Source organism: Rhinolophus hipposideros, assembly GCF_964194185.1.
Source record: "Rhinolophus hipposideros genome assembly, chromosome: 20".
Classification (NCBI taxonomy): domain Eukaryota; kingdom Metazoa; phylum Chordata; class Mammalia; order Chiroptera; family Rhinolophidae; genus Rhinolophus; species Rhinolophus hipposideros.
The window spans coordinates 33385142-33408114 of record NC_138066.1 but is presented as its reverse complement, the minus strand read 5'-3'; the positions used below and the strand labels follow the sequence as shown (position 1 = coordinate 33408114).

Sequence of the window (22973 nt, the reverse complement as noted above, 5' to 3'; positions counted from 1 at the left end):
CTCTGCTTGCCACTGTGTGGGGGCCCCAGTTATGTGGTCTACAGTGCCATGCCCTATGCTTCCTGGGAAATGAGTTCATCATGCTGCCTTGTATCGGTCTGCCTTTTCTTGGTGCTAATCACTGGGTGGAAAGTTCTGTGAGAGGTGGGACCTAGTTGGTTTTGTTTGCTGTTGTATTCCCAGCACTCAGCATGACACCTGGCGCAGAATGGGGCACCCCAAAAATACTTTTCCAAAAATACTTGTTATAGGAGGTTATGGAGAAATGAAGGGAGAAGTGGGGATTTATACTCTCAGTTGAGTAGATTTAGTTTCAGCTAACTCCAAGATATTCCCCTGGTGACTGAACTGGTTGTGGCAGGAAGAGAGCAACCGCCTTTGGAGACAGTTCCCCAAATGGCTCCCTAAATGCCATGAAGGCAATCTCAAATGCCATAAGAAGTGAGACTACTGAGTTGATCCTAAAAGAAACAAGGAATGACTTTTTAAAAATCAGTCTGGGGGTGGCTGGTTAGCTCAGTTAGAGTGTAATGCTAATAACACCAAGGTTGTCAGTTCTGTCCCTGCCTGGGCCACTGTGAGCTGCACCCTCCTTAAAAAAATATTAATTAATTAAAAAATAAATAAATATCAGTCTGAAATTAATGAATGTGTCCACTACCTCTCCCCCACCATCTCCACCACACCTCATTCCCTCCCTCCCCCAGGCCAATTCCCCCCCTACAGTCTGCACTGCCTTATGGGACATTACCTAGAATTCCTAAGCCTATGCTTGTCAGGTCATTTTAAAGTTGCTATTAGTGCAAGTTATGTTCCTTTTCATTTCCCAACACTGAAGTTAGGGCAGTTTCTGCCTCAAGTTTTCTTGTAGAGGATTGTCTTACGTTAGCATGTTGCTGCAATGGCCATGTCTACATGGCCTCGCTGTGAAGGGAAAACACATACTCTGTCTTTCTCTTTCACTGTAACTCATAAAAACTCTAGCTTTAGCTCTTCTGTTATCTCACAGGCAGGGGTGCGGCGCAATGTTGTCTGACCGTCTTTTGATCACAGTCAGCTTGCTTAAATATGTGTGATGAGTGGTCTTCTACTAATCAGATGCTGTCATCTTCATCACCTGAGGGGCTCAGAGAGAGTGTTCTCTTCCTAGGGACCATTCAAGACCCCTGACTCTGACTCACGCTTGGCAGCATACTCCTGTGGCCATTAATACCAGGAGTAGGGACTGAGCCTTGGGAAGGTGCTCTCTGCCAACTCGAAGAAGGAACAAATGAGAAGCAGATGAGGCACAGCTGGGCACCTGCACAGGCCAGGATCCCAGTCAGGGTTCTGTTGCTCCAGGGGAACGCTGACCCTGCCGACTGCACAGGTAGTGGCCTCACCACAGTGGTGAGAACCGAAGTGAGTGACATCAACTCTCTGCCCTTCAAAACAAAAGAGCGGGCAGAAGTGTCAGGAGTATGGCACAGTCTCAGAGACCATCTACATCCTGCTGTGGGAGCCTAAGAGCTTCATCAAAGCACCTACAGGTCTCAGGATCTGACTGTCTCTTCCAGATTTCATCCCTTGGCTGGATACCCGAAAAGGGCTGCAGGGCTGAGATATTTAAAGCATGAATGGAAAATTTCTCGCCTTTTCTTCCACTGCCACCCCCCATGCATTGCTCCAGCCCAGTCTGAACACCATGAGGTATTTTAAAATAATTTCTACTTTGATGAATTGCTGGGGAGTCCACAATTGCTCATAATCAAAGGGAGAAAAATGCAAATGAGATCCGGCCGAGAACTATCACCACCAAACGTTTATTTCACTGCACAGTGCCAAAAAGAATTAAAACAACATTAAACTCACAGCAATCATGTTTAAGCCCTCGTTTCCAAGTGCCAAATTGCACCACTCTGGATCATACAGATGTTCGTTAATTATGCTAATTTTTATTAAACTATTAAAATGGAGAGAGTAACTGGCTCAGCCAGGCAGACCCCAGCTCTGAATGAACTCTGCTCTTGTCTAGAGGTGCTAATTTACTGCATTTTTATTAAGTTGCCAATTCTTGGATTTTAGTATTAGGGTGGCAGAGAGAACTAAATTCCTGGGATCAACATTTTCAATAAAGTTTGACTTCTTTTTGCCCAGATGTTTGGAAAGACCAAGAAAAAGCCAAGACACTCCCAGGAGACCTGAAACCCTCAATTTCAGGGACCAAGTTCCCGGGGAACTGTTTCTACCTTCAAGGTGGGGATATATCCCCACAAGTGGCAATGTTGGGGGATCACAATTTTATAGGCTCTTCACGCTGTAACTCCATATACCCTGTGTACGGTAGAGATAAGATGTTAATTTTAAAAACTGTTAATTATACAAAAATGGATAGACTTACATATAAAAAACTATTAAAAAAACCCAAAACACAAAAACCCCTCCATATCAGTGCTTGTTTCTTGGCAGAGTCTTTGAAGAAGCCTCTTACTCGAAAACAGTACAATGTGTAGTTTGTTCTCATCATAAACATTTCTAGCCTTGATTAAACATCTGTTTCCCTCAACATCAACCCTGCCCCACCTCCTTGAACCTCCCCCCTCCCCAAACGAAGGAGTCTTAAAAACTTGGACTCCATTATCTGGTTGGAGAAGCTATTGGCCTGGATGAGCAGAGCACAGAGTGAACCTGAAATAGACATAGCGCTCACCATCAGCAACAATCAAAAGTGTTTATGGAGGATTGCATACTGCCATAAAAGGATTGAGGCTGCTGATCTCTATCAATAAGGCAAAAAAAAACAACCCCAAAATAAAACAACAACAACAAAAAACCACCACCACAACAAAAAACCACCCTACCAAACCTGCCATAAAAAAAACAGCAAATTCTATAAACAAAAAGCAGTATGGCCACCAACCACGGGCACGTCGCACAGCTTGAGTCTGCCTCCAGTGGTTTCCTATTGCTGTTTATGGTTTCAAGATGATCATGGGCCTCCTCAGTGCTCCTCCTGTCACAGGGCCCTGAGTCCCTGTGTGGTGCTGCAAATACCCTGTCAGTAGGTGTCAGGGGATATCAGGGGGAAAACCAGCAGGCGCCCATCATAAGCCTTAAAAGAGATTAAATACCCCTACTCCATGATTGCTACATTTTAATTTCTCTCTTCCCTGCTGGTTCCTATTTGTATAAGCTCTTCCATGGCTCCCCTGGAGTAGCACAGACATGACCTGGAATGACCATCCTGTCTTGGGATGAGAATTCAATTTCTAGGCTCAGTGATTCCTAGGCTGTTCCAACAAAAGGAAATCACCATCCTCTAGGACACAGATTCTTAAACTGGAGTCTGTGAACCCCTGGCCTGTCTGTGGATGGATGGGAAGGGATCTTTGAACTCCTTGAAATGGGTGTAAAGTTTTGTGTGCATGTGTACATGTGTCTTGTCCTTGAGGTGAGGCCCAGACCTTTCATCAGATTCTCAAAGAATTTATGAACCCTCTATGGCTTATGAACCAGTGCTCTTGGGAGAAAATACAAAGGTCTTTATGGCCTGAATCTGCACTTTGGCCCAGTGTGGCCATCTTCACCAGCCCCCCATTTAAAAAATACAGTAAAAGGAAATCAAGAATCCTCATTCCTGCCATGTTGGGTTTTCTAGACTTCAGCCCTCCAGCTGCGGAGTCTGTTTCTTCTTCACATGCTGACCAAGCTTGCTTATCTCTTCTAAGACACCACCTCTAACTGACCTAAAAGTTGTGGTATCTTCCCATAACTTCCATTCAGATTCACATGATGGCTTTTGGAGCAAGCTGCTTGACACTGTTGGTTCCCCTGAGAATGTTCCTAATAGAAATGTTCTCTTTTCACATTGAATTCGGCTTCGATAAGCCTCTGTGGAACAAGATTCCCAGAAAATATCTCCTACTTTTGTTCTTTTAACCATCACAATTGACTATATCAGTGCTTGTAAACAAGAGAATTCCTCTTCAGGAGAACAATCAATCAGCCCCTAACCTGAAAGATCAATAAATGCTTGATATATGTATGGGAAAGGCCAATCAATCACAGAATTACTGGTTTATGATTGCTTATTTCTCTTATTAGTGTCTGTGTATCATACATTATCATTAGTAAAGATGGGGAATTTGAATTCCTAGTAGAGCAGATTGTAATATTCCAAGGTCAGCCCCAAAACAACATATTTTTACTCTGGATTGGCCCACAATTTCTCTACTCCTAAAATCCAGCTTTGGAAATTTGATTCTTTCTGAGGATATCATAAATTATTAAATAAACTGAGGGCTCTAACTCAGCACCCTTCCAACTGCTGAGAAAAACAAGGCTGGAGACAAGAATTGTTCACCAAAGACAAATAGGTGCCTGTTTTTCAGCATAAATGGTTTTATGAAGAGATTTTGCAGAAGGAGGAAGGAAGTGGTCAGTTGGGTGGATGGTGGATTAATTGTGTTGGAACTTGTGAAAGGATTGGAGTTTAGCGCTTGGCTAAAACCTTGGGTAGCTTGGCAGCCTCTCCAGGCTGTTTCACACAGTGTTTTAAGTTGTTGGCAATCATTGTTTCTTTTTTCCATTATTCAGAGTTTTAGTCTATGAATCATAAAAATTAATCATTAAATTTGCCTCAACTGGACCAGTTTTATTATTACATTTCAGGGAACTTGCTCACCTGGTTGTTGATGGGCCTGGATGCAGGGTGGGGGAAGGGAAGGTATGTGAGTGTAAGAAAGGGGACATGGAAAGGCTGGGTGGTCAGTGAAAGCAGTTGCGGGGCACATGGAGACAATTCTACAAAGCTCACTCCCCAGCTAAGAGTTGAGTGTTCTGAGGAGAAGAGGAATGCGTTAGCTAGATGGAGGGTCTTCAAGGGCAAGGGGACATTCAGCCTGATGTCTGAAGCTAATGTCCTGAACTGGAGGTTGAGTGGCCCATGATCAAGCCCAGGGTGGGGAGGTATGCAGCACCTGTGCACGAGCTGGGCATTGCTGGTGGTGGAAGTCCAGTGGCAAAACTCAGAGGGTGCATGACAGACAGGGAAGTCAAAAGCCGTGAAGGGAAGAGGGAAGATGGAACAGGGCTGGAAGGGAAGAGAAACGAGAAAGAAACACACAACTTGAACTCTGCCTAATGAAGAGAGAAAGGATAGAGGGAAAGTAAACACTTTGCAGATGGGAGAAAACAAGGTGCCAAGTGCAGAATTCGGGAACAATAGAGACAGCACCATTCGGGAGCTGATAGAATTGTGATACCATGTGAGACAGGCGTATTAATATGTATTCCATAAACGGTGCAGCTCGCAGCTCTGCACCGCTCTGTTTTGCTCTGACCGCAGCACCAGCCTCAGGCACCACAACACAATTTGGAAACAATGTGACGGAAATGTTTAATCTGCTCGGCCCATCTGTGCCGCGTATTTCTCCAGATCTCCCTGAGAGAGGCGCCTTGAATCTCCACATTGCCTTTAATATTCTCCTAAATCACCTCCCCACTGCACTTCAAGGGCCATTGCTACAATATCACAGGTTCATCTAAAGTGCAATGGGGAGGGGGTGATGGGGAGGCGCAGGCTGGGATATTTTTTATTTTAAAATAATTTCCAGAGATGGTCTTTTCTGCTTCCTTTAAAAAAAGAAAAGTTATTCTACTGTTGCCGTAAGGTTATTGAGGTTGTTTGGTGCAAAACAGGGTAGGATGGAGTGGAATCATTCTCCAAAGAATTATTTTTTATTAATCTCGATTCCCTCAATTGCACATGGGAGGGGGTGAGCAGATGCTCGTTTTCTCGTATCTCTTTTTCTTGCACGTTGGCTAGGGTGATGTGTTCATTTGGGACTGGTGCCTCTCTGCTTTCCGCTCTCTGCATCAGGGATGGGCCTGCTCCTGCCCTGCTCCAAACAAAGCCATCTTGTTTAGGACAGGTACACATTTAGTCTTTGGCCAACACACCCTCATCAGAAAATGACACTGTTTATATTGTTTATTTTAGTTTAAAATCTTAGATTTTTCTCTAAGTACAGATGTTCAATGTCAGATTTCTGCTGTCTTTCCCCGCCACTTGATTTTGCCAGATTCCACATTTCAGGTTTGACTGTAGGAAGGTGGAGTAGGTTTCGGAGAAAGAGGGGATGACAAGTCACCATGTAACAGACCTTAGACAAATGGCAGAGAGTAGGACATCACCAAGAAAATTAGGATTCCTTTTGCTTTGTGAATTAAAGAAATGAATAATTTAATCCTCAAGATTGTTCCGGCGAGGGAACGGCAACGTCCCAATTGCGGAGCCCTACAGCCTGTCGGTGTGTTACATCATCTGCACACATAGGCGTTTCCATGACAACCGCTTATAGCTTCATTTCCTGGATCCCTCTAGGGGGTGTCACAGCCAGATCCACCTGCTTTTCACCCTACCCTCGGTGGGGTCATGGTAAGGTCGCCAGAATAAATGAACGCGGGTACTAATGATCTGTTTACTGCTGTTTATGCTCTGTGTGTGTCAGGGGCACACACATTTAGAGAGCTCATTATGGTTGCAATTAGAATGCACCATCGCTAGATATTTAACTCCTTTTTCTTTTAAATTAGCATTTTAATAACATTCTTTGAGCAGAGAAACAAAATGACCATTTTTCACGGACAAACTTCTAGCTGTAGGTGCAACTTTAATGGCAAAGTTGTGAAGGGGAAAGAAGGGAGAAAAAAAGGCCATTTTTACTACTTTCACCCTCCTCCTTACCAAAAGGATATTTTTATTTGCTTTCTAACACACCCAATTTCCTAAATTTGTTTTGAATCCAATTATTTTGGGTGGTTTAAAGTATCATACTCTCGTTGGGCGGAAATTAGCAGCGATTGAAATTAACTTTCTATGTGACCTGTGAAAGGGGCTAAAATAATTACAAGTGTGTATTAGAAAACCCTTTCTCCAAAAGACCCTGGCTATGGGATCGGGGCTAGATCTTTATACAGTAATTGCAAGGGCTATTTTCTTTAAAAAGGTGACTGCAATTATTGTTTCTGTTTGATAATTCTTAGAGTTATCTTACAGAGGATCAGCGGTGACCAAAACTTGTCATTACAGACAGGACACATAAGCAGCAGAAAGAATGAAAATAATAACATGGCATCATTTGCCATTTAAAAACGGGCAAGATCTTAGAGCATCAAAAAGCAAGAGAAACAGAAAAGGAAAGATACAAGGTAGAGACCCACTCTGTCAGAATGTTTTATAAGGCATTGCTTTTTAGGAATCAGCCTACACCTTTGCTAGGTGTTTATAGATGCTCTGTTTGTGGAAAGTACAGTGAAAAATAACAATTTGAATGTTTCGATTATCTTTCCCACTCCATTCCATTTTCATTATTTATTTCCTATAAATCGGGACCTTGCTGAACATAATTCTGCAGACAAGGAGGTGGATGGGACAGCCAATGTGAACGAGGAGATAGATGGTGGGTGCGTGTAAGATAGATGCTATGCGTTTATGAAAAGGAGCAGTATGTCTGCATGTGAACATCCACCAAGTAGAGCAAGCAAGCGTGTAAACTGTAGTGGGTTTTTATGGGTGGAAAAAAAGGTGCGAGGCAGACTGCATAGAAACAAACACGCCAAGCCTGAAAAGGGTTTGCTTTTTTCCTACCCTCTTGGAATCCATGTCCAAGTTTCGCTAAGATGGGCTATGCTTGCTGTGGTTCCTGTGAAACCTCACAAGCCTTTCCATGACAACAGACGGGGGTGGGGTCGGGATGGGGGGATTTCACAGCCAGGAGACTCAGGAGGTCAATAGTTGAAAAACAGGAGTTAGAAAGAGAGATATTTATTGACATCAAAACAATCCCATTAAAACAAAACAAAAACCCCAAGGATAGAAGGAGAAAAAAAAAAAGTAAAGACACAGCAGGAAAAAAGAAAAGCCTTTCTGAAAATGCAGGTTTAAAATGTGTACGCTTTTGTATCAACCTACTTGCACCTTAGAATCTGCCATTTCATAAATAAAATACGGATGGCATAGACAATAATTTGGTGATAGCTACCCCAGGACATATCTAGATGCACTTCTGTTATTTTAATTAAATACTGCATTATGGTTTGTGACAACTACATAGCTACAGCGTAAATGAATTCGGAATTAAAGTGTTACTTAGGCATCCAGTAATTTTTGTTTCATTCCTCAGTTTTACAAAGCAAATAGCTATTAAATCAAGATGTTTGTTCATTTACAGATGGAGCAGGATTGTTGTCACTGTGTTTTTTTTCCTTCTTAATCCTCATGCACAAAAAGAAGACAGAGCTCAGAGCCTGGCTCCCAACACTCTTAGCTTATGAGCCACATCACAAAGAAAAACACATCCTCTTGACTATAATGTGAAATGCTGAATATTAATTGCTGGTGTTATGCTTATCTTTCTAGCCGAGTCTCTCTTTTCACAATTATTCTGATGGGCTGCAGTCTCGTACTGCCAGGAGATTTTTCTCCTTTGTTTAATAGTTAGAAACCTATTTTATTTTATTAAAAAAATCTTAAAGTTCACAATGCTCCTTGGAAGTTTTTAGGTTCTAGATCTCCTTCCAAATACAGAATATTAGTGGGAACAGAGAAGCTGCCGAAGCTCTTTGCTAAAACGATCATGCACATTTCCGTATCTAAAAGAAAAAATATTTTTCATTCTAGCAATATTAATGTCTCCTTAATGAAACTGGAGAGGGCATTACACTCTGATACAATCAATTGGTTAGTTTAAATGTCACTTCACTGGCAAATCATGAAAAACTTCAGAATATTCTCATCTAACAGGCACAGATTTTCACTCAAAATTAATATGGTAGTGTAAAAGGATTTTTGCTGAAATCTGAGGATTTAATAGTATCTTTAATGTATCATATGAAAGTTTTTAAATAGCAAGTTTTCTGAAACCATTGTCTATTATTTCTAGTTTGAGAATCAATATAATCTTTTTATTAGCCTTACATACTATACGTCTGGCAATGTCTTCTAATTCCAGCTTCTCTGTATTCTCACCAATTACCCCAAGGCCCTCATTACTAATCCTATAAACTGTATAGAAGTTACTGCCCTGTATGTTTGCAATGAGGTTATAATTTTTCTAGTTTGGTTGGAGAGCTGGGTCCATGTACTACCAAGAAACACTGGCAGACAGAGGTTTGGGGAGGCTGAGATCCTTTTGAGAAAATAATTACACAGAAATAAAGCTTTTGCAACTCCTTTTAAATAGAGTATCTCACCGAAATATCATGCAGCCTCTTTGGAAGATTAGTGAGGAGTTTATTACTAAATCTCTGTCTAATAAACGTGCAGTTGACTCTGGAGGAGCTGCTTGTTATAATACTGGCAGTGGGAAATGGAGGGAATGTCACAGTTAAAGACACAAATTTTCCCCATAATATATTCGAATGGAAACCTCTGAATCCAATACTACATGGGCATATCTAATAAATTCACAATATTTCAGTCTCAACAGCCTTCACCGGTTAGTTTTAAAGATTTATGTGGTAAAAAATTACTCAGTGATGAATATGGTTTATTCTGTGCAGTATTGGAGGTATAAGGAATTAAACTACCGTCTTTAACAGTGAATTTATTATTACCTCTGTCAAAAGACGAAGACTTTAACAGCACTTGTTATAAATTCACTGCAAAATAAATGGCTGGAATTTTTTACACTGGAGTTTGTAAAGCATCGGGCGATTCTGAGCATTAACCTAAACCTGCCATGGCTTACATGGTTCTAGGTAAACATTTCTGTCTGGGCTGAATAGTTAATAATCTGATCTGGGACTTTCCACTTGACTGAAAAGGTGTGTGTGTGTGTGTGTGTGTGTGTGTGTGTAGAAAGTGAAAGGTCCTGTCCAGGACAACATTTAGGAGTAAGGAGAATACAGTGGAAAATGCCAATTTCATTATCTTTTTTAAAAAAATGGGTTTTATAATAAATGACCAGAGTTTGGAGGATACGGTTGATATGCAGTTTGGCCTCTTGTTAGCAGGTTTATATGCACGCATATGCGCGCGCGCGCGCACACACACACACACACACACACACACACACACAAACACCCTCTCCCTTTTGTCCTCTCTTGGAATGGGTGTCCCCTCATTTATAAAAATTACCTGGAAGGAATGAGGCTGCCAGGGTTTGTTCTAGACGATTGGTTCCTGTCTGGGGGAAAGGAATGGCCTCTACTGAATTTGACCGGTGTATGACCGTTGCCTTCCAGCTGACCCCAAATCCCATTCCCATCCTCCTAACTCTATAGCCTCCCATAGGGGTTATTAATGAGAGAAAACACCATCATCATCATCATCTTCGTCATCACAGCACAGTGTTGACCTGCTTGTTAACATGAAATGGGGTGGTAGGGACAGCTTCTGCTTCTCTTTCATATCATCATAAATAAGAAAAGATATTTTCCAACGGTACCCCCCTTACCCACCCTCTTCGGTTAGGTCAGAGGTGAATAATAGCTCTTTGACAAGCATTGATCAGTTTCATCACACTGTTTGGGCAGCCTGCGCCCCAGGCCTATATTCTCCCTACTTACTACCCCCGATTACCTCTCAAATAACCCTGCCCATCCCCCAGTCAGCTAAGCAGAGGGCAATGGTGCCTGAGGAAGTCCTAAATGGACACTAGATGTCACCAAACACCTCCTTTCCCTCAGAGCCCTGAAATTAAAAAAAAAAAAAAAAAAGAATCCTTCATTTAAAGCAATTGAAGGAATTAACTTATCTGTTTTTTATGAGGGTTCTTGTCACATTCAGCTAAGCACACTTAAAAGAGGAAGTACTGCTGCATTTAGATAATTTTTACAACATACAAATCTCTTTTGGAGGGGTTGGGGTCAAGGGAGGAGAAAGGTCTACATTCCTCAAGTAGTCCTTTGAGGAACTAATAGGTAGAGAATCCTGGGTTTTCAAAATCCCATTAGAACAGACGTGGGGTTACATTAACATAGTCCAGGTGTGCTGGGAACAGCCCTGCTGTATTCAGATAACTAGGAGCTGGGTTTGGAGCTAAGATCCAGCCTGAGTTTCAGTAGCTCCAACCTAGTGCTGGAAGTTAAATGTCACTCAGCGTGACCAAGTTGGTCCATCCTCATCCACAGAAAGCCCATGGCCATCTCACAGCATCATGTATTTGGTGTTAAACTTGACCTTGCCTGTAAGGCCTCCTGTTTCCATATCAACTGCACCAGCAGAGAAGACAACCAAAGCCTGGTGTGTTTGGGCCACAAGAATCTCTTCCCATCCCAGTTAAGCTTTTGTCTATTTCTTTTGTCTATTTCTAGGCCGCCATGCAGGTATAGCCTTAAGTGGTGCCCAACTTGTTGCCCCAAGGCTGATTGCCATGGGAACACGTAGCTGGACAACACTTGGGGGAGCCTAAGGCCAGCTTCTGAGGCACACAGCATAAGCCCAAGAAACGTAGGCTACTGACTCAGTTTACCTTAAATGCAAGACCTCATTCAGGGACCTCCTGTCCTTATTGAGAGTCTCTCTCTCTCTCTCTCTCTCTCTCTCTCTCTCTCTCTCTCTCTGTCTCTTTCTCTGTCTCTGTAATTCACCCTTATCTGCTAGACAGCTCATGTTACCACTATAAATGACTTCTGGAACAGGAGGCTTAATTTTTAAATGGGTGTTTTAAAGTTATCTTGCATAGCCGAACAAGCACTTTTATTATTTTGAAAAAAGGGTCCCTAGTGTGAGACCTTGGAGCCAGGAAGACAGAGTTACTTCTCCGAAAGCTGGGGCTTGTGACTTGTCTTATCCAGAGGCTCCTTACCTCCTCGTCTCCCACTTATAATAGATGCCCATAGCAGAGCTGGTCCACAGAAGAGCCTTACAAACCTCAGATAAAAGAAACTAAGCCAGGGTGCAGCGCTACTGCATGGAGGGTGATTCAGCACCTGCCCTGTCATGCCTGGTGCCCAGACTGAACGGTTTTTGGAGTACACCTGTTGTTGAAACCCTGCCAAGTACTGATGGCCACTAACCCCCAAATCACTCCCCCCCTCCCCGCTGTTGATGTTTGGAATGTCAGACAGGACTGAGCAGCAGCCGGCGTGTATTTCAAACACAGCAGATGGATTTTTATATTAGCTCCTATTTCATGTTCAGGCAGAGCGACCGCCACACTAAAACCGCAGCCTCAATGCTGCCGAGTTGCTTCTGTGAGATTAATTCTGCGAAATTAATTGGGACAAGATTGAAAAGGAAATTAAAATGCAGCTGAGTGAACAGGCCTTTCAAACACCTTTTTCCTGCTCTATTCAAACTTGAATTCTGCGGTGGTCGCAGGCATCGTGGGAAGTAATTTACGAGAGAGGCAGGCTCTCAGGAGCCATCGGTTACGTATGAGGAGACCTGCACAAGCGCCACAATCTGGAGCCACTGAAGAGCGCTAAACACCCCGCTGTGGCCTTAGCTGCGTCCCGGCTCCGCACCGGGGCGGAAGCGGAGCTCAGTTCCTGCACCAGCAAAAGCTGTTCAGAAATATCTGGGCCCGAAAGGAATGTGGGAACATCACCGTCTGCTAGGTGCACAGATCTGCTTCGTTATTAAAATCTCCCTTTAATATATTTTAAGACCCAAATTGGAACTCAGCGAATTAAGTGGGCATGACACGGCATGGGGCCAGGAATGTATGGATGTTGGGGGGAGGGGTAGTGTCAGCGGGAGTCCTGCTGACTGCCATTGGTCACTGTTTCAGAGTTTGGATACATGGCTCTGGCCCCTCCTCAAAGGAGAAGTTTGAGCAATCCATCAATTTTGTCAGTGATGAAATCTCTCCAACCAGAAAAGGCGGCACAGATTTTCATGTAGGCCTCTTCACTTTTGTCTATTTCTAAATGAGAATCTTTTGTGATTTTGAGCATCTCTATGAAGAGGTCTTGGCAGGACAGGCTACCTTTTTCTCTCTCTCTCAACTCACCAATAATTTATCGAACTGCTAGTATGTACCCAATATTGACCCAAAGAGTTTGTCAGTAGAAAAGAGGGAAATATAATAATCGTTACCATTTCCTTCTTTACACAAATTCTCTCAGGTAAGCATCACAACACCCTATGGATAGAAATTAGCCCAGTTTTTACAGATGAGGAGACTGAAGATTAGCAAGATTAAGTGCCTTTGCACAGGGTCCCATAAGTAACCCTTTTGTTACCAACTTGCTTCCCTAAGAACAGGACAGGTGATGGGCATTTGGTTACCTATGGGGTACATCTTTCTTGCCCAGCCAATCATTCTCTTTGGAAACAAACAAAACTTTTTTTAAAGGCTACATAGCTCTCATTCGGGGATCTTTCCTGCCCAAAGACTTTAGGCACTAACAGACACCCTTGGGCTTGGGATTCTAGAACTCAAGGTTGGGTTATACTTGGGCAACTATTAAGAAACAGCAGAGGGCAGCAGGAGCCCAAGAATAAAGCTACTACCCCCCCCCTCACCTCACTTCCCCATCCAGCATCCACTTCATATTATCCACCTGCCCCCCATTTCAAGCTATGTCTTTTATCATACAAAGAGACAGGAGGAAATCAGATGCATTTATGAGGGTCAAAAACAAAAGAGCTCATAGTTGGAATTTTTTTGTTCATTTAAACTGGATAAATACTAAAAGCTAAAACATATTTTTTTTTGGTGTGGAATTTCTTCAGCAATTTTGGAGTGTCAGCCTCACCATGTTTAGAATGGGAATATTTGAGGTAGAAGGAACCTTAGAGATCATACAACACAACTCCCTAATTTCACAGGTAAGAAAACTGGTCCAGGCAAGCTGAGTGGCACCCAGCTGAAGCTTGTCTTGCATTTCTCAGGGAAAGAGACTTCTACAGGTTCCTAAACAGCAGACCTTTCTTGCCTGACAACGGTTCTACTAGCAGAGAGAAAAGTAAAATGGAGATTTCTAGACACTATTTTTCTGGATGAACCTTGACTTGGGACAGTTCTGTTCCTCTAGGTGTGAGGGGCAGGCTGAAGAGTGTGACTGACTCCAATAAAGGAAGCTAGGTGGGGCCACAGTGGAATGAATTTCACATCCATATGAGAGGAAATTCCAGAGATTAGAAGTTATCTAACATCTGGATAGACAGACAGTTGAGTACGGTAGTGGAATCTCCTTTTCTATCTGTCTGAATTGGTTAATTTGGGCTTCTTAGAGGCAAGGGAATGGATTGTGTGGCCTTTTAAGATTCCTTCCTGTCCAAGCATTCTTATTGAGTTAGGTAATATAATAAAGGTAAATCCAATCCAAAAGGCTCCCTACGCCAACGTTAACTGGAATGAAGGTTTATGAGGGAAACTTCAGATGAACTTCAAAGCTTCTCATTTCCTCCTCTGACTACAAGGGATTAGCAACATGGAGAAAGGGAGGCAGCTGGTGTGGCTTTTGGGGGAAGAAATGTGCTACCACAGCGATAAGGGATGAAATGGACTCATGACCTTCCAGAAGGAGAAAGAAGCCCAATAGAACCAGGGCAGCAAGTCATTCTCACAGAATTAAACTCTGATATGGTACCTTTTTAGTAATGGAGGAAAGGAAGGGGGATAGGTTAAAAAGAAAAACAAAACAGGTTGGGGAGGCTCCCCATGTTCTTTGGTATCTCTTAAACATACAACAGCCATGGTAACTGCAGACAGCTCTGTACTGCAGGGCAGGTCACCGCACAACCCCTTCTAAATGAAGGAAAGGGACCCCCAGTGAGAAGCCATTAACAAAGGCAAAAGACATGCAAAACAAACAAAATAATCAAGACGGAGAGAGAAGGCCAGCAGACAGTCTGGCTCTGTTCTTCCCCCGCTCCTGCTGCAGGCACCTCAGACAATGTAAACAGTTAATTTGTTCACCTGCAGGCTCTGGGCAAACAGAGGCCTGGTCACACCTGAGTGGATAACTCGATTACCCCTGTAATGCCAGCGTGGTAATGTACACAAATTCTATTACACAGCAAACCTTGCTTTCGGGCATTTGAAATACCAATCAGGCCAATGTCCACTCCCTTCTTTGCTTCCAATTTATTCCTGGTGTATTGGAGCTGCACCGGAATGGCACTAGGGTGGGCTGAATTAGGACTCTGGAGGAAATCACTAGAAGATGGTCATCTCACTCAGCAGGACACTTGTAGGCCTTCTACTCTCTTGAAAAGGGTTAGGTCTGAATTTGGTCCTCATTTGAAGGGGGCTTGTTGGAAACACTGGAAGGTACATTGGGTCAGCTTTGGTCTGTTTGTTAAAGAGCTTGTGGTATTATTTCAACCAAAACAATTCCTTAGCCAAGATAGTGACGTTCACAGGATAAAGATAAATGGCAAATGATGGGTTAATGACCCAGTAGGTTTTCAATTTTCTTTTATAGAATCCACATACTCATCAATTAATCAGCAAATTGTGCCTTTTTCAAAAATGTGTTTGTAGATATTGATTGACCTTACAGATAGAGAACTTTAACATAAGGTTTTTTAGGGACAGAACTTATTTCTTTAGCCCACCCATAGAATATGTAGTCTTTCTTTACAAAGATGGTGCTACTGATTCCTCAGGAGCCCATGTGTTTTGAGTCTTCTTCACATTGGTGATGGATCTATAATAATCTATCCCCCCCACTTTTTTTTTGCCCAATTCTTTTATGATCAACAACACTATTGGTGAGATGATTAGCTGGGGCTAGAGGTTAACTCTGTGACTGAGAAAGAGAGTCCAGTTAGCTGGCCCTCATGGGGTTGGATTTACTATCTTGGCCTTATCAGCACTAGCTCAAACCAATTGAGCTAGCTAGCTCTGACTCTTCCTCCCATACATAATTATATTACAACCTTGTTTATCTATAAATGAAATAAGAAGGCAGCTGACCTAGCCAGAATGTTTTTAAGAGTATTATATGGTAATAAATTATGTACATAGTGATGACCTTTAAGCACCACAGACCCTAAAAAAGATCAAATTTTGATTAGCATAGTTTTAGTATTATGTCTCCTCTTTCGTATTTTAAAATGGAAGATTGGTTGCTGGATCGGAATTTTCAATTAAAAATTTTCCCTAACAACTATAAAACAGTGGGAATTTATGTGTGAGGGAGCCATGTAATCCACACAAGAGAAGTATATGACATGAAGTAATTCTGGTTATGGTGACTATATCATCAAGAGTGAAAAAAGTGACTTTTGATCCAGGCCTCACACTCTATGTCCTTACCTTGCTCAGAATGCGGATGAGGTCACCCCGTTGGAAGGATAGTTCATCTGGCTGGTCACCATGGCAATCCCATAGGCCCTGGTAATAACTGGCATAGTCTGCTGATCAAAGAGAGGAGAAATCAAAGTAAAAAAGACGAGCCCAAATTTTTGCCACAAAGAAAAACCGGGATTCTGATATTGCCCCTAGGAAACCCAAGATTCAGGGGGGGTCGACATGAGATACAGCCAAACACTCAGCATGAGCAAAGGCCTATGGGAGAAGGAGATCATTAACTAACATTAAATATTTACAGATCACCCATAGTCAGATGCTATTCAATAATATGATAAATATATTCGTTTAGTAATAAAAGAAAATCAGGCAAGTAATTTTTCACTTGGTTTGTAAGTAAGCAGCACAAAGAGATTTCCTGCTAGACTTTCTTGATCTAGGACGTCTAAACCATCCACTGCTTCTCTTCATTATGCCTTTGAAGGAAAGGGATAAGTCTCCGACTTCCTATTTACAAGAGAGGCTAAGTCACAGTCTCACCTACGTATTGGCCTCCTCTGTTACACAGAAACTTTATCCCGGGCACTTGCCACCCAGGTACTATATGAGGTAATCACCAATAAATACGGAAACGAATAGCCCGATCTTTAAGTGGAACCAAGGGGGTGTCTCATCCATTACAACTAAATTCTTGGTGGGCTGGCCCTTTTCCAGCATCTCATTTGTAGACTCTGAACATGTCTGCCAAGATATATCTGCAAGACCCCAGGGGAACAGAAACCAAAGTGATCTGCATTAAAAATGAAAGCAACTCAAGACGACAAACCAAGCTTTAGAAGCAGCTGGAGAGATTTACTGGGCTTCTCAGCAAGACTAGATGGCAGTGATGCCACAGGACAGTCATCGATTCTTAACAATGAAGAATTTGTATTGATCTTCTACCCGGAAAGGTTAAACACTAGAGTACAAAGTGGGAGAGGATCTGGGGATTTGAATGGCAGGAGAGCTAATGCCCACTAGACCAGGGATAATGTGACAGTGCCCTGTCCCCTAGGTCGCTGTGTATCAGACTGTAAACAGAGCACCTACCAAAGATGAAATTCTTATTGATGGCAGTCAGGAGGCCTGGGTTCTAATTCAAATGCAAGTGATTTTCAGGGACCCTATTTTACCAGTTTCCACGTTTCCTTTCATTTGTCTTGATCGTCCTGTGAGGAGTGATGGCGCTGAGGCGCTGAGCATGGGAACAGATGGGAATAGGTAGTGGACAGTGGGGGGGCAGAGGCCCTGGCTACATTTCCTTTTTTCACTTGTTCCTAACTTCTGAGCAATTCAAATAATAAAGGCACAGGGGAACAAAATCCCTATACGTTTCTGGAAAAGAACTTTAGTAGGAATCTTAAAGTGCACAAAAATAGAGGAGGGGCAGAGCTATTTATTTAAGACTTAGATATTGCAAACAGAAGTAAAAATATTAACCACATAGAAACTCAGGCATGTTTTCTTTACACACAAAAAAGCGGTTTGTATACGCAGTAGACAACAGAGGGCAGCAAATGAGACAATTACACTGGAAACATTCTGCCACAGAGTTAAGAATATTTTTGGAAGAAAAACACATTGGGATAAAAATGCTAACTATTGAAAAGACAAGGCATGTATTTTTGGGATATCAGTGCATAAAATAATAGAGAACTATCAGTCCCTGAAAAGTGAAAGTAGTTTTCCCAAAGGATATATTAATGTATTTTCAGTTGTAATGGAGTTGATGAACCACACCAAGAATTTGACTAAATTTAGGGATAATAGATATATTGACATCAGTATTCTTCATAGATTGATATATGGTAAAGAAAATCATTTTATAAAAATAGATTTTTAAAACATAACTTGATATATCCAAATGGTAAGACTGACAAAGTTATCTTGGCTTCTTTTGGCCTAGCAGATGGTCACTGCAGGGTATAGGATATACGATTGTGCCTAAGATTATGGTGCTATGATTATGGCTACATATATACCTTTTGAGTATATATGTAAAAAGTGATTTGATATTGGGTATGTAAGGCACCTGGGGAGAACACCTGGAAAAAGATCTATTCTGAAAGCAAAATAGATCACAGAGAAACAAGAAGCTAGGAGGAAAACAAAATCCTTCCAAAAAAAGATTTCCTGCTAGACTTTCTTGATCTAGGACGTCTAAACCAAGATAGAAAGTGCCTTCAGTTCTTCATAAGCTGAAGGCCAAAAGAAGATATGAGTTTAGGAATCCAGGAAATAGGTCAGGTTAGTCCAAGAGCTGGAATCGTCAGAACCATAACAAAAAAAGCTCTGAAAAATAAGCAGAATGAGGGGCTAAAAATGGGGAAAAGGTTGGACTTGCTATCTAGACAGAGATATTTTGGTATTAAGGAAATCAGAAAAGAGGAACGCCTTCTCTGGACAAGATTGTACTCTGTATTGCAGACTGCCTGTTTGAGATACGTGTGGTTTGCTTTTATGTGTAAGTGTATAAACAACTTTGCTGCATTAATTCCTCAGCACTCACCCAGTACGTACACAGCACCTATTCAGTCACAGGGACTATGCTAGATGTTGGGAATTCAGGCTTGGCCCCACACGGTCCCTGCCCTTAGGGCTGCTATCCAGTGTGGGAGGCACTACGAAATAGTCACACAAATATTTCTTTATTTATGTTTGCAATATGTCTGCAAAGGAGTTGAAGGTACCGTGTATGACAGGGAATCTAACCTAGCCTGAGTTGAGGGAAGGCTTCTTGAAGCTTTAGTTATATAATAAAAACCTGACTCAGAAGGGGTGTTATTTTAAAACCTTAAAGAGGGGAAGAGGTAAGGCTGAGGAGGGCTTTATTTCTGAACTTGGCCCCAGGAAGAGCTTGAAGGCTGGAAAGTCTGCAGGTCCAGTCCAACTTCTCCCTAAATTGCCCAATTCATCTTATAACAAGTGATGCTTGAGGGGAGTTTGATGTCTTTAAATCAGTGGGGAACTGGAAGCTCAAGAGAGGATTGCCTCTGTGGGCTGGCGTGGGGTTCCTTCAGTTTTACACTACTCTGGCAGCAGTCTGAGATCAGAAATGGCACATCATTCTGACCATTTAATTAATTCAAAACATCCTCATTCTCATTTTGAGGACATTATTCCATCTAATTATTTTTTTTCCAGTCTGTCCATTTGGAATGAAAAACAAAAGAATAAAGCTTAATGCCAGCATTTCTCAATGTCTCTCCAAAAAACATAACTTGCACTAAATAAAGCCTGGTAATTCAAAAGCAAAGCACTAATATATTCAGCATAAAACAGACAGAGGACCTAGAGCAATAATGACACCACTAATAACTAAAACAGTTATAACAATTAACAACAATTACAATGAGAGAGAAGCTAATGGGTATGATCACGGCATTTAAATTGCTAGCAGAGCTGAGAAGGACTTTTTCTACAGAAAAAACACACACAAAAAAACCAAAATGCGCCGCATCTTATTTTTTTATCTCACATAAGAGAAGCTAAGCTCCAAACAAACAGAATGTCATAGAGAGAACAGCCACAGACCAAGTTAAAACGATATTGTTTTTCTCTCTTTTCTAGGTATTTATTGCAAAGCATTTGTGTCGTGTGGAGCGGCCTGTGGGGTCTCTGGTCCTGCTCCCCACATAAGAACGCAGGACACGGTGAGGCCAAAAAGGAACACTCACGGAGCCATAAGTAGGGGAGTCATATCACTATATTCTCGCCGGCAGCATCCACCTCTCTGCAATCCGCTCTTGCTAGCCCCCATTTTTTCCTGCTAGCGTAGCCACAGCAGTTATATTAGTGGCCAATGGCTCACTGGTTACAGCTGACGGCCAACTAGCCACAGCTGATGGCCATCTGATCACAGTTGATGGCCATTTTACTACCTGAGCCAGCACCTTTCTATGTGAGGCCGAGAGCCTAGAAACTGCTTTTGGGGGCTTTGTCCCCACAATTTGTCATTCCAAACCAACTTCTTTATAACCAGTGATAATAATTTCTCATGTAACTGAGGCCAAGTTGGTGCTACTGTTAACAGAGTATTTGAAAATGAGCCTCTACGATGTGGAGAGTTCTATGGTGAAAGGACCAGGAGGACATCTTTCTGCCTCTTTCCTTCCTTAGGGACAACGGAACCTGACTATGTTAGGGTTTACATGTCACCTTGGGCTTTTTGCGGGACATTGGGTAGTTCCAGATTTTAAGCTGTGACCAAGGAAAAAAATGGCTAAAGGCAGGTCAGCATGTTGTTTACATTTTCTTGACGAGTAAAAGGACAGTGCCAACAAAGCCTGCCATTGAGAACAACTACCTAACAAATTATGGAAAAGAGAGACAGAGCAAGAAGACAGATAAAGCCAGTCCTTGCTAGAGCCTGTGTTGGTGTGGCTTGGACAAAGAAGGCCAAAGCCGTTGGCCCATTGAAAGGGACTTGAGAGGTTCTCTAGGCCAGGCCAGAAGTGGCATCACGTTTAGTCCATTAAAACAGATACAGTCTGATAACTTATGAACTAATTCAGAGGAAACCCATGAAAAAATTGGCCAAGCTCATTGACTATGACACCAGAACAGGAAGAGCAACTGAACAACACCATTTACTTTTTTTCACAGCTCTTCAATGTTGAGTTTTGAAGTCATTATGTTCCTTAATGTTATAACTATGATCTTGAAGTGGGAACACTCTCTGCCTCTGTCTCTGTCTCTCTCTCTCTCTCTCTTTTGGTGTGTGTGTAAATAGTTTACTCCATTGGTGGGCACGAAAGTGAAAAGACTGCTTCAGAGATGGGAGGCTCGTCAATCACCATTTTTCTGCCCCACAGAAACTACTGAAGTAGGCTCCTCTTTGACTGAATTTGCACACAATTTCAGAGCAAAAATAAACTGTTTCAAGATCTTCCTTGGTCAGAGATTTCATGTATCTCAGGATGATTTGTGCCTCCAGCTCTGCTTTTTATTTGACATGGCATACGCAAGCACATGGTCAGTAGTTTTCAAATAAACAACACAGAACGAGTTTTATTTTTTGGTGACTTGGACATTGTCTTCTCATAATAGGGAAGGGAGATAAGCAAGCTCTCATCACCGGAAGACACTTAGTGTTAGACTGTTAGGCTGATGGGTTGGCATTTAGTGAAAATCTGAGGTGTTGAAGAGTCACTCATTAAAATAACCCTGTTACTAACAGTCATGCTGTAAACCAAGCTCTTTATAGATTGAACAATCAATACTACAAGGCTGTGATAGATTTTCTAGGTAACAGAATAAAATAAAAGAAATTACATCTTACAGGGTCATTAACACCCAATAAGGAAAAACTGAATTCCTTTTTTTTTCTTCCCCCTCTTCTGATACGATCTAGTTGGGCTTTAAAGATGTTAGCAGTTCCATCAGGGGAAAGCACTCTGGGAACAGGATCCCTGGAATGGTGGAGAAAAGTGCATGGATTTTAAAGGAAACCTTACTAGCCATAGTATCTTTTAGGCAAAAAAAGACTTTTTCCCCTTCAAAAGGCATGTGACACCTGAGAAAAACTAAGTGAGCCAAACTTGTGCAGCTTGCCTGTTACATAAGAATTCACATTGTTCTAGAGTTCCCTGGTTTTTACATCCCTTCACTGGGCCTGCCTACCCTTCCCTCCGACCTCTATATTTTATTGTTAGAATGCTAAGTGATGACATTTGGATGTTACCTATCTGTCGCCATTTTGGAGAAAAGGCACTGTATCAATTTAATAAACACATAAGTAAACACAAATAATAAAAATTCCTGCCTCAGACTCTGCAGAGAGAGCGAAAGTCCTCCTCTGTTTTTTAATCACTAAGTCACTAATCATTATAACTGGTGGGAAGTATAAACCATACAAACACATTTAGAGCTCACTACACTTTAACAGCACCTATTTTGGAGGCAGGAAGCATGAGGAACAAAAGTCTCTCTTTTTTTTTTTTTTAAACCTATTTGAATTATAGCTGCTGGAACAGTTAAGAAATAAATCTCCACTCACTCCCCAGATATAATCTTAGAAAGAGAGGTGAAAGGAGGAAATGAGATGAGGGAGAAGTCTTAAACTGAATTTTAGGCTTTTGCCAGAAGATTTCTGCTTCTTGAAGGAGTTTAATATAAAGTTGGTCACAGGAAGCTTCCAGTCATTCCACCCAAGCTGTCCACATGAAGTGTTTCTTTCCTGTACTGGTCATGGAAGTTAGTTGAGAAAAAACACATGTGGGACATGGGTTGGTCAGGAAACAGATTTTCTATTGGAAGTCCATACAGCAAGTAGAAAACAATAAAAAATAGGTTTCAGAGTGGACTTAATGACATGAGGTCCTTCCTTGAAGCTGCACTAACACTCCTGCTTCATTCTCCTCTCCGTTCTTTCTTTCTCTCCTGCTTGGGCATATGACTCTTCACTGTCTTTTCTTTCCCCTCGGAGAAGTTGGGCATTTATGAAGTTGGGTCCTGTTACATATTCGCTTCCCGTAGAGAACGAATCCAGGAAAGGGGCTTTGCTGAGTGGCTAAAGAAGAGAAGAAAAGGCACAAGGAAAGGAAGAGAGAGGAGAATGGGAAAAGGTGGGAAGAGAGAAGAGGGAGCAGGGAGGGGAAGAAGGAAGAACTCCCAGGCTTTCAGAGAATCTCTAAGAAAAAATCAGCCGTTATCTAAACCAGCCACAACTCAGGCTCTGCTGATGGAATGGATGTCGTTGAGGTGGCCCTTCCAATACGAATTCCTTTACTGACTGATGAC

At 42.0% G+C, this 22973-nt stretch overlaps 1 protein-coding gene across 1 annotated transcript in view; it reads right to left on the bottom strand.

Annotated features, from left to right (window-relative positions):
• The window catches only part of SKAP1 (src kinase associated phosphoprotein 1), a 276068-nt gene that overhangs the window by 5187 nt on the left and 247908 nt on the right, over positions 1-22973 (bottom strand). The window contains exon 11 of the mRNA XM_081027669.1: positions 16200-16300. Coding sequence (XP_080883795.1) covers positions 16200-16300 — 101 coding nt within the window. The remainder of the gene's footprint in view (positions 1-16199; positions 16301-22973) is intronic.